The sequence below is a fragment of the Echinops telfairi genome, unplaced genomic scaffold, assembly GCF_000313985.2.
Source record: "Echinops telfairi isolate 266 unplaced genomic scaffold, ASM31398v2 ScPeMD7_7475;HRSCAF=8513, whole genome shotgun sequence".
NCBI lineage: Eukaryota > Metazoa > Chordata > Mammalia > Afrosoricida > Tenrecidae > Echinops > Echinops telfairi.
Window position 1 is genome coordinate 13,536,454 of NW_022111379.1, and position 12,598 is coordinate 13,549,051.

General features: G+C 44.2%; 1 protein-coding gene across 1 annotated transcript in view; it reads left to right on the plus strand.

The window, feature by feature from the left end:
- MTA3 (metastasis associated 1 family member 3) overlaps positions 1 to 12,598 on the plus strand; it is a 145,543-nt gene that overhangs the window by 62,755 nt on the left and 70,190 nt on the right. The window contains exon 5 of the mRNA XM_045285676.1: positions 2,215 to 2,341. Coding sequence (XP_045141611.1) covers positions 2,215 to 2,341 — 127 coding nt within the window. The remainder of the gene's footprint in view (positions 1 to 2,214; positions 2,342 to 12,598) is intronic.

The window sequence follows — 12,598 nt, forward strand, 5'->3', positions numbered from 1 at the left end:
CTTTCTTCACCACATTTGCTTATTCACCTGATTTGTCTTCAGTGGTTGTGTCGGGAAGGTGAGCATCACAGAATGCCAATTTAATAGAAGAAAGTATTTTTGCATTGAGGGAGTACTTGAGTGGAGGCCCAGTGTCCTTCTGCTACCTTAATACTAAACTCAAACTTTTTAAGGAAAACTACAACTAAGGAATTAGACTTGATAAAACCTCTTGTGAGCCTGAGCCTTGAAATAAGAACTCAGAAGAAGTAGAGTGTGTGTATCCATCCAGATGTGTGACTGAGAATTAAGACTCTCTTGTCTCATAAGGAGGCGACTTGGTTACATGTTTGTCTTTTAACCTCAAGGTTAAAAGCAGGTTGAAGCCACCAGCCGTTTCACAGGAGAATAATGCAATTTTCATTCTCCTATAGAGTTACAGCCCCAGACACCCACGGGGGCAGTTCTGTGGGGTTGTTATGAGTCAGACTTGACTCAAGGACAGTGAGCTTGATTTTGCTCTGGTTTCATAAGACCTACGCATTCCAGAAATTACAAGGTTGAAGTCTTGGGCTCTGCTTCCTTCCTGCGTTGAAGCAGCCTGCCCCCCTACCCAACCCTCCACTCCAGCCCAGGGCCTCTCGAGTTCTGAATGCTCTTACTTCGCTCATGCCTATCCATCTGGGCCCGGTGAGGATCCATGGCCTGTGAGCCTGTAGAAGAATTAGATTATTGAATACTTTACATCTAAAATTAATTGAAATTATACTTGTAAATTTAGTTTGGTCACATGTTCTAATTAAGAGGTTATTAAATGCATTGTTGTTGTTTAATGTCATGTAAAATTGGTCTCTTGTCTTTACTGACCCTGCCTTCTAACCCTGCGAACACTTTTGTTTCTTTTTTTTTTTAAATTTAATAATAGTTTTATCGACACATCTTACACAATCCAGTATATCCATGCACATGCAATTCAGTTGTTCAGTCCCGTCGAGTGGAGTTACACAGTCAATGCTATCAGCTTCCCATTCCCCCCGCTTTTGTTTCTTAGTAACTGTGTTCACGGCTTATTTCTTGCAGCCTTGGTTGAATAAATAAAGAGATAGTTCAGCTCCGTTCAGATGTGAAAGATGTTTTGATTCTGATTCTAGATTGAACGTGTGCAAAATCTCAGACGTCCTTGCTCTGCTGTCTTTGCATGTATGGTGGTGGTACTCTTCATGTGAGTCCATTCCAGTTTCACGGTCTGTGTTTCATTGATGTTCCTCTTTGTAAACTTTGAAGACCTTCTCATGTTATTACTCTAAAAGAAAAAATTGACCACAGGGAATCCATCAGTGGGAAAATTTTCTTGCATTATTTCTTTGATAGCCTGACATCCACCCTCCCCCTCTGACAGTTCCTGATCTTTTTTGACCGTTTGCTCTAATCTCTGGTAGGTTTCTAACCCTTCTTTTAATTAGTTTTGTACTTGTGGTATATTTGAAAATGTGTTGCCACATTTCTTATTTTCTGATTGTTTCCTCTTTTCCTGGGATTCGATTGTTCTGTTGTACGTAGACGTTGCATGCCTTCCACCTATTTTTGTCGCCTGCCTCATACTTCTCTTCCGCAGCACTTAACCATCTCCAAGTGCTACATTAATGGCGGTTTCTTGGCTAGCTTCTTTTCAGTATCTTGTTCTGTAGTAAATCGATCATCACTTGCCTTTCTCTACTGTGTTAACTTCTTGGTACACCTGGTTTCTATCTTCTAAATTATTTTGGTTTTATGGAAAGCTTTCTTCAGTGTTACTGCCATTTTATTGTCATTAAAATGTGTCATGAGTCCCGTGTGGGTGTGGTTTTATGGGTAAGGAGGAGAGAAGAGCACCGGGATCCATTTGCCATGTTCATAAGTAAGAGCTGTTCCCTTGAAGCCTGGGTGACTTAATTTTATGATTGCCCTTGAAATGACAAGTTGAATATGTATATTTAAAATGGATGATTTGTGTTACAATTTTGGTGGAAGTATTGATTTGATAATTGGAGACAAGAACGAAGCTTTGTACTCCTGCAAAGAGTTTTACAGTCTGGGAAACCCACAGGGAGCCCGACTCTGCCCTGGAGGGTCGCTCTGAGCCTGAACTGGTGTGATGATGGAGTGTCCAAATAGATGACGTGCTTTATAATGGCAAATTACAAATAATAACAATAAAATACAAATAAATGCATTCTTCAACTTTTGTTTCTGTAGAAGAAATTGAGGAAGAATCTGAAACTACAATTGAGGCTGACTTAACTGATAAGCAGAAACATCAGTTGAAACACAGGGAACTCTTTCTGTCTCGCCAGTATGAATCTTTACCTGCAACACATATCAGGTAAGAACGTCCTAGAATTTAAAGTACTGAGTTATAATGTCCCAGTAAAACAAGAAAGTCAACCTTCTTGGTGGAAGCATTTTCTAAAGTCTCTTGCGGATCTTGTTCAAATGAATTTTTGGTGGATCTTTGCCTTAGAAATTTATATGTCGTATGGAGTAGCATTTTGAAGTAGCATTTTGAAGCCCTGTCGACGTTCGTAGAGGGATCATTTTAACTTTGGTTTTATCCCAACATTTCCAACTTTGTGAATAGCTGCTTTTATGTGGTAACACCCTGCCCAGAAGATTCCATTTTGATAAATGCTAGGGTTCCCCAGATTCTTGGAAAAACATAGTCATTAGAAATATCCTTAAAAAAAAAAAATTAGTACTAGAGGGTAATCAAAGACAGTATTAATGGGAGATGCTTATGCCCCAGGGTGATGACCCATAAGGGCTCTCTACCATAGATTAACAAGGAAGTTTTGAAAGGGAGTCAAAGGCAGCTTTAAAAAAAAAATAAAAGGATTCAGGAATGGATTTTGGGCTCGCACTAAACTGTAGCTCCAATTTAAGAAAAGTTAGTGAGTTAGTTAGTTTATTGTGCCAACCTGGCCGATAAACACATGTGGGATTAATTGAAAGGCAGAGGGATAAATGGCTCGGTGAGCCTTGCCTTTCTAGTTCTTGGGTCTCTTGCTTTGTGATGGTCGCACCATGGTGCAGCTGCTTTAGCAGTTCCCTGCTTCAGCTTGCAAGGCTAACTTCCTGCAAGACATCCCCAAGGAGAAGTCACATGGACCTACCCCGATGCAGCTCTGGGTGGTGGAACACCCATGTGGAGACCTCTTCCATCGCTGAGATGTTTACACATTCACTGACTCGGCACCATTGTGTTTGCTTTGTGAGATGGAGGAGGACTTTGTGGACTGGTGTTGGACATATGGGTTAATGGGTGAATATTGGACTTGTGGGCTTGGGCAGCACTGGGTTGGGATGTTTTCTTGATGTACAGTTAACCTTTATATAAAACTCTCTTTTACATGACTGTCTGTGGATTTGATTCTCTAAAGTACCTAGACTAACACAGTTAAGATTTTACATCATAGACATTACATCTGCTCCATACTTGCTCTTAGGAAGGGAACAGAGAAGCTATGGGTGCTAATATCACAAAGTGTGGTGGAGACATTTGATGGTGCCTGGCTATCAGGTAAAATAGCATCAGGGGCATAGCAGTTTGTCTCCAAGTAAGCAGCCATCCGAGTGAGATGTTAACTAAGTCCACATGGAAGAAGCACACCAACACCAGTGATGGAGGGATTGTAAATCTCATAATCCGAAGTGGCAGGAGGGAATAGTAGCAGAACATAAATTGTGAGCGTCTCGTTTGCAGAAGGCTATGGATGCTGGAGCTTGAAATGCATTTGTGAGATCTACATAGGAAATCCGCCACCAGTGATTTCCCTCCGTTCACCATAGAGGGATGGAAGGAAAGCACCAAGTAGAGTGCAGGGAGAGATGACTATAAAAGATGAAAATCATAAACCTGACAAGAACCGCTAACGCGGAGCCAGTCGAGCTTCCTCTGATCACATTAGGCCTCTTCTAGCTTTCAGCGTTCTCTGCATGTTTGCTTGTTCCTCTTGGGGTTTGTCTCAGATGTGTTATGTCGTTGGGGGTCACCCTCGTGAGTTTTTGTTACCTGTTTTTCAGTAGATGAGACTCAGGATCGGACAGCAAGTAGAGTAAGGGGCTCTGGGGGGTACAGTGGTGTACCTGCTGGGGATGGGGGGAGGGATGTCAAGGAGTTCAGGAAGGAAAATAATATTTTGCAACTGATTGTGGTAGCAGTTGTACAATACTGCCTGAGGGATTGAGGGATGGAATGATCGATCTGTTTGAAGTGACAATAAAATGGTTTTGTCAAAAAGACAAAAAGAGACATTAGAGTTTATGAACTAAAACCTAGCATCTGGTTCCCAGGCATGTAACTCCTGACCTTGTGGGATATATGGCTCTTTATTTTCTCAAAAGAGGATCTTTGGGATAAAAATATTATCCCTCATTCATCATTCAGTTATGTCTGCCCTGTGCCTTACCACAGACCCACCAAACCAACCCCACTGCCATCGAGTCGATGCCGACTGATGGCGGCCCTATCGGACAGGGTAGAACTGCCTCGTGAGGTTCCGAGACTGGAACTCTTTATGGGAACAGAAAAGCCCCGTCTTTCTCCTGAAGAGTGGCTGGTGGTTTTGAACTGCTGACCTTGTGGCTAGCAGTCCAACAGCTAACTACTACACAATCAGGGAAATCCAAAAGTGAAAACATCCAGTTTGTAGTTTAAGCAGTTATTGAGGGAAGGGCCTCCTGTTAGGGCCTACTGGTGGCGACAACATTGAAGCAGAAATGACCTTGAGCTGATATTCCATTGCATTCTTCAGTAGGTGCATCTCAAAAGTATAACAAAGTGTTTGAACTCAAAACGCATGCAGATTCTGGCTACTAGGGCCAGGATGCTTCAGAAGGAAATACTTATTTCTCCAGCTTTGGAGAGAGTACCTTGGTACATTCCATGTAGAGAGAATAGCAGGGTTACATGGGGTCTGCTGAGGCAGCAGCGGGTCCAGGGTGGTGGGTGTGTGAGGTACCATATACAGTGTTTAGTTCCCTCAGACTAAGGGCATTTTCTTCCATTGTTTATTTATAGTCTGATGGTCACTGGTGTCATAGAGTGAAGTAAGAATTATGAATAATTTATTCCAGTAGTAGCCAAGCCTGCCCTTTTTGGGTTCAGACAAGCTTGCCAACTTCCTAACGCTCTGATTGGGCCCTTGTCCTCCCCCCAGCTGTCTCCCCTGACTCCAGCGACTTTGTGCAGAAATGGACAGGGGGATCTGTCCAAGGCAGGGACTGTCTCAGATGCTGGAATAACGTTTTCTTCATGACTTTAAGTTGTTTTTAGAAAGCGCTTGCTTCCTCGTCCCTAATAGCTAACCACCATAATGCTGCTTCATTTCCGTGGCTGTACCTTTAAAAAGAGCCCACGGTCTCTAAGGTTTTCTTAGTGGAGATGGTTTAGACTGTGTGGCGTTAGTGTATGCTGCGTGGTTTAAATTCTGGCTGGAGAAGATAATCAGGCCTGGGAATAAGGGAACAGTCCTTTACCCACCAATAGGAACGTTTTAAGAAAGGAAAGACAGGGAAGAAAGTTAATAACATTTGCTCAGAGTGACGGAACATGAAAACACTATATTTTGGGATTTCTTAAAGCTGTGTCTAACTAATAAATGCTAAAAAGCCATATGCACGCTATTATTTAATTGGAAGAAGCAAGATTGTCCCGGTTCATTTTAAGCACATGAAGCTATGTGGCCAGTCATCAGAATCTTGCCAGAACAAGAATCTTGACAACTGGTTTTAAAAAATGTATCCAAAACACCCAAGTATATTTTTAATTTACCCTCCTGATAGCTTGGAATCTGTTTACAAGTCATGTTGGTTTCCTAGTGATGTGTTTTCTAGTTCCATTCGGGCAGACCGTGTATTGGAATATAGTTATCAAGACATCCCGGGATCGGACATAGAGATTCCCTAGTGCGCCTGATCGTTCCGCTCCCGTCGCACATTATTCCCCGAGACCAGGCTAGGCTGGAGGCCTGACTGCTGGTATGGCAAGGGCCCTGGCTGGAAGGACTTCACAGGATGACGTGAGACAGACGGGCGGCTCTGGTTGAGTTTGTTATTTTTGAATTTGAGAGCTTCTCAGGCCCGTGCTCCTCGCCGGCAGCCCTCATTTTTGAACAGCTGGCTGGTTAGGGGCCGAGCTCGCCAGCCCCCATGCTGACGGAGAACAAGTGCACACTGGCCTGGTGGTGACATTCTGTGGATGTTGAAGTCATGCCCTATCTTTTCCTGCTACAACGGGAGAAAATTACTGATGCCCCATTGTTCTTTGGCTGCAAAGAGGGGTAATTTGGTGAATGCTGGGCTTTTAGTATCGGGGGTGTTGTCAGATGCCCAGAATTTCCTTGGCGCTCCATGGAACCTAGGAGAAAAGCTGACCGACTCATTTTTGAGATACTTTGAAGCCAATGAGCTATAATAGTCACTCGTTGCTGTAAGTTTCCCAGTAACGTCAGGAAGGTGACTGTTCTTTTCGGTGGCCAGGGAAGAGAGAGCAGGAGCGTGTGCATGTGTGAGCGTGTGCGTGCATGTGAGTGTGCGCACGTGATCGTGTGTGAGCATGTGTGAGTGTGTGATCGTGATCGTGTGTGAGCGTGTGAGTGTGTGTGAGAGTGAGCGTGTGCGTGCGTGAACGTGAGCATGAGTGTGATCGTGTGTGAGTGAGCGTGGGTGCGTGTGGCACTGAGTCTGTTCTTCAGGGAGTTAGCACTTTACCTCCGGTGTGTGGGAGTTGGAGATAGGGCTTAACCCAGCGGTTCTCAGCCTTCCCCTTTCATACAGCTCCTCATGTGGTGCTGACCCCCAACCATAACATTATTTTCGTTGCTACTTCGTCACTGTCATTTTGGTACAGTGATGAATCGGGCGACCCCTGGGAAAGGGTCGTTCGATTGGGGGTCGAACAAGCCACAGGTTGAGAACCGCTGGCTTGAACAACGAGATTCCCTTTGGGATGGTTTTTGTGAGGCGTGGGAAAGAAAGGCGTTGTGTTTCATCCGCAGTGACAGGCCACTTCATAATGAATCATGTGCCCCTTACATTATAAACTGTGTGCCAGTTGCCAGATGTGTGTTATGTGGGACTCCGTGCGGTGGGGCACCATCTCACACATCCAGCTCGCTTGTTGAACCTCATTCTCAAGCATCGTTTTGTACTGTTGGACTTCACAGGATAGGTACCACCCCAGTTGCTTTGCATGCGTTTTATTCCTTTGTCGAAATCACCTATTACCTCCAAGTTCAGTTTATATTTTTGATTATTTCGTTGTGTGCTCTAATGATTTTTCAAATAGGAGATGCTCCATAGCGATTTGTGTTCAAAACCAAGCAGGCCAAGCAGGAGCTGCGTTCCGTGGGTCTGCACTGGTTATTGGTAGGTTCTCCGTAGGAAGATGGGGGTGGTGGTGGCGGGTTTCTTGCTGGATTGCCAGGTTCTGTTCTCTAAGAATGGACTTTCTTAGGGGCTCTGCAAGTAGGTCAGTTTTCCCTTCCCTATTAGTACGTCCCTTTTTATGCAAAATTTCATATTTTAAAATCCCCCCCCTTATCTGACTCTTAATAGTAAAAATGAGCAATGTCATGTTAAATGACAACATGACCTGATTCTCCTTCCCTGAGGAGCCCTGGGGGTGGTGTGCTTGCTCATTGAGCTGTGATTTGAAAGGTCAGCAGTTTGAAACCAGCAGCAGCAGCAGCTCTGGGAGGGAGGGAGTTACAGTCTCAGAAATTGACAGGGGTGCTTCCAACCTGTTGCATAGGGTTGCTAAGAGTTAGCATTGACTCGGTGGCAGTGAGCGAGTGAGCGAAGAAGATTTGAATTCTAGTGCAAGTGGAGAATCTTAAGAGTCCTGTGAAGTGCCAAAAGAACCAGTAGATCTGTCTTGGAAGAAGTACAGCCAGAATGCTTCTTAGAGGCAAAGATGGTGAGACTTTGCCTCACAACCTTTGGACATGTATCGGGAGATGTTTGCCCGGAAAAAGCATGTGATGCTTGGGCAAATAGAAGGGCACTGACCGAGAGAATGACCCTCAAGGAGATGGGTTGATCACCGTTGCTGCAACAGTGAGGTCAGACATTTACAGAACTGCCTCGATGCCCCCTAACACCACCACCACCACTACCACTACCACCAACTCCAACACAATAGTGGTCGTGGATGCCCATGTTTCTGAGCCTTGCATGTTCCCCAGGTCAGTCACATACTGTCCCTTCCCGGCCTCATCTGTTGGGCCATCTTGCGTCTGTCTGTCTCAGGTTTCTGAAATCTTTAATCTGCTCGTGGCCCGATCCTCTTTATAGTGATTTCAGCTTCTATTGTTTCTAGTGACCTTGCTATCATTTCTGTAAGCGCGATAGCATCGCAGAAAAGCGGAGGCCTGCTTTTTGCCTCTTTTAGTCATTGAATTCCTTCCTATTCTGTGAAGTCTCAAACTTTCACCATTCCCCCAGTCCTTTCCGGTGCAACGTCTTTCCGTCAGGCCTCTGAATTAAAGGGATACTTGGCAATGTTGAAATTGGTCTCTTTGTGTCTATGAAATTGAGTTGTCTTGGAAATGCAGTATGAATCTGGAAGGTTATTCAACACGCCAAGACATTTTCCATCTGTTTTCTCAGTCTGTAATTTGAAAAGCGCTGGCTCATGTTTTGTCCCTCAAGCCTTTAATTTCTGAAGATGCAGTGATTTTCCTTAGGTGATCATATTAGAAACTAATAAACGGGCAGAACATCTCTAGGTGTAAGCAGACAGTTTTGTTTATTGCTTGACCAAACCAGGTTTTCACAGGTGCACCAGAGCGATAGTTTTAACAGATGAGAATATGTTGCCAGAGAAAGCTTATATATTGCTGCTGCCAGGAACGCGGGGGCCATTTGCATGAATGCTTAGTTTTTTTGTGGCATCCCAAAGCAATGCATTATAGAGATGTCTTTTTTATTGTCAGAATCCCAGAAAACCGATCATTTTCCCTTTGCTTTTTTGAATTAAAAACATGGTAGGTGATAATATTAAATTGACATGGCTCAGAAATCAAAATCGGGCACACATTGGTACAGATAAGAACTCTCAACACATGGAATTCAGGACAGATAAATCCCTCGGGAACAGAAGTGGAAGTAGGGATATATGAGGGTAGCGGGTTGGGGTGGGGGAGAAGAGAAAGGGGGAGCCCATCACAAGGTTGGATATGTAGCCACCCCACCCAGGGGGACGAATAACAGAAAGAAAGGCAGGTGAAGGGAGACAACAGACAGTATCAGACACAAAACAATAATAATAATATATAATTGATCAAGAATTCACAGGGGAGGGAGGGGAAAAAAAGGAGTTAATACCAAGGGCTCAAGTAGAAAGAAATTGTTTGGGAAATGTTGATAGTAACATATGTACAAGGGTGCTTAATACTATTGAATGATGGATTCCTATAAGATTTGTAAGAGCCCCCAATAAAATGATTTTTAAAAAATTGGTGTGCAATAACGTTTCTCATTCTAACACACACACACACACACACACACACACACACACACACACACACCCTTGCCTCTCAGTGTTTCTTGAATCTTTTGTGTATGCTCTGAGAATATTCCAGACATGGAAGTTTTGAGACTTATAATGATTTACCTTGAAGAAATTGCTCCATATTACATGATAAAGAACAATCTCCTTCTTTTTAAAAATTTTTTTCAATCTCCTTTTTGGCTGTTTTGTTTTCTAATCTAGTTATAATTGGGTGTGTGGTTTATTTTGACAGACTTTTGATGATAAAAAGCAAAACTTGTGCTTAAGGTCATTTCATATAGGCATGATAGTGTGTTCTACAAATAAATTATACCAAATCCAATAGTTGAAGATGCCCAAATTCTTTTGGGTAGTTATGTAGTATTCTTTCAAATTTATATGTTGGTCAAATGTAGGTTCAGCCTTAATTATAAGTTATTTGGGAAATACATAGTAATTTATTTGCACTTAATGGACGGTCAGAGGCCTAACGCTGTATTGAAAACTGGAGTTGAATGCAGTGGTCTGCAAACATGAGTGCATCCCCTACTTTTTTACACTTGAGGCTCGATTTCGCTCCAGTGGCTTCAGCAGCAGCCGGAAGAACACCTGCCTCTTTTTAAAGTCCGTTCCCAGGAACACGTTGCCATTCGCATTCTGTTGAGCCTGTAGCTTTGGGTCTGGCTTACGTTTCCCTTTTATTCATCCTGTAACCATGTCTCCAGAGCATAAATCCAGCGCGTGTGCTGGCGAGGCATCCAGGAAAGGGAGAATAATCGTGATTGAAAATCACATGAGCAGCTAGTGGTTTCAAACTGCTGACCTTGTGGTTAGCAGCCGAGCACATCACCACCGTGCTACCGAGGATGGGACTTAGAAACTCCAGGTCTGGAAAAAGGGTTTTGAGGAAAAAGTTAGCCGAAGCCTTTCATCTCTCCTTCGAGCTGGGTGGGGTAAGGTTGGAGCAGAAAGATCCTAACGTCGAGAGGTTCGCCAACACCACGCGGGGCTTCAGCTGCCCAAAGGGCCCTTTATGGCAAGAAAACAACAGAAAAGCCCTTCACTGCGGAGTGATTATGGTCAATGTAGGTAGGTCACAACTTTGTAGCCCCATTGTAAAGTTGTTTTTAGGGCTTTCTTTCTTTGCGGTTGAGGTTTTCCTAAGTTTTATTTTGTCGTGTTTTTGTTTGCTTCTTGTTTTCGTTTTGTGTGATTTTCTGTATGAAATCCAAGCTAGGTCAATATGTAGAGCCAGTAACTGGATTGGTAATTCATTACCTGGGGACATGGCGGGAAGGCTGGGGGAAACCGGGAGCCAGCAACAGTCAATGTGAGGAAGAAGAAAATGTTCTGAAGTTGATTGTGGTGATGATTGCTTAACCCTCCATAATAGGATGGAACGCTTACACTGTATATGTGAATTATAGGACAATTAAACTATTTAAAAAAATAAAGCTCTTTTCTCACCTCCCTTCCATGTGCATTTCAAGAAACTGAATTCAATAATAGCCCCTGAGCAGCAGAAGAAAGCCCGACTGTAGCCTCAGATTCTTTCTCTCCAACTCTGGGGCCGCCGTCTGCAACCGTAGCTCTCTCCAAGGCTGGGATGCAGGATGTCCATGTGTTACAACCTTTACTTGGGTCTTTGTGGCCCCCCCCCCCATTTTTTCCCCCTATCTAAACTGTTGTTTAAGGGATATTTATTTTTTTTCTCTCTCCCCATACTGTATCAAAAAAAACCCAAACTCACTGCCCCCGAGTTAATGCAGACTCTTGGTGACCCCGGAGGACAGGGTTGAACTGCCCCTGTGAGTTTCTGACACTGTACTTCTTTACAGGAGTAGAAGGTGGCTGATGGTTTCGAACTGCTGACCTTGTGGTAAGCAGCCGACTTGGAATCACTACGCCACCTCCCCAATACTGTATACCTACTGTAAAAATGGCATAGGGGCAGTGTCTGGCCTCCTCTGACCTCACAAGAGGCCTAATCAAGCTCAGGATAAATAAGCCCAAGACTGATTCCTGGGCAGAGGTCAGATGAGCCTCACCCCTAACTTCTCACCCAGCCCTGACACGAGTAGTCCCTGCTTCTCGTATGCGTTCTGTGGCCACACCGGGCTCACAGATGACAATATGATTATGGAGGTTAATAGGGAAGTTAACAGGTTATAAATCAGAGCCAGCAACGTTCAGAATACACTGTAATTCTGTCAGAGAACCTCCTCTTAAAGTTACATAGCCCAACGCCTTTGCTGGGCTCTGGCGATGTAAAAGTCTTTTAGCTCTGCGGATCCAGGCAGGCACTCCACCCCACTTTGTGCCTTAAGTAAGTCTCAACTCGGGCTCCCCTGATGAAGTGCTTGGAAGCGCTGCATTCTGCAAGTGAGCCATTTGTCCGAAGGGACTCCGCTTTCCGCCCCACGGGCGAGGACTCCCGCTGCTGTCTCATGCTCTTTGTGCTGCCCTTGCCTCTCCTTCTCCACTCTGGTGCCACAGCTCGCTGCGTCCTGGGTCGATGAGGCGTCACACACAGGTACCTGGAAATCTAGGGGAAGACTCTCCTCTCCTGGCTTTCTCTCCATGCCTGGGATGCAGGATATCCATGTGCTGTATTAACCTTTCATTGATTACAATTGGTTATAATTTAATTGGATGCCCCCTCCCACCTTTATTTTTTCCTATCTAAACTTCTTAAAGGGCGACTTCCCCCCCCCTGCCCCTACCGCCCCAATACTGTATCCAAAAAATCAAACTCACTGCCCCCGAGTCAATGCAGACTCCTGGTGACCCCTGAGGACAGGGTTGAACCACCCCTGTGGGTTTCTGACACTGTACTTCTTTACAGGAGTAGAGGTGGCTGATGGTTTCGAACTGCTGACCTTGTGGTTTGTGTGTTCTTTCTTTTGGGCTTCTGATTTGTATTTATTCACTTGAGTATTTCAGCACTCCTAATTTAAAAGGAGACGTTGTAAATATCAATGAATGCACAGTTTCCATTGCTCACAGAATATATATTTTTTTGTCTTCATCTGTGGATTTATTTGAACCATCGAATGGGTTCCCACCCCCACCTTAGGCTCATCAGGAGTC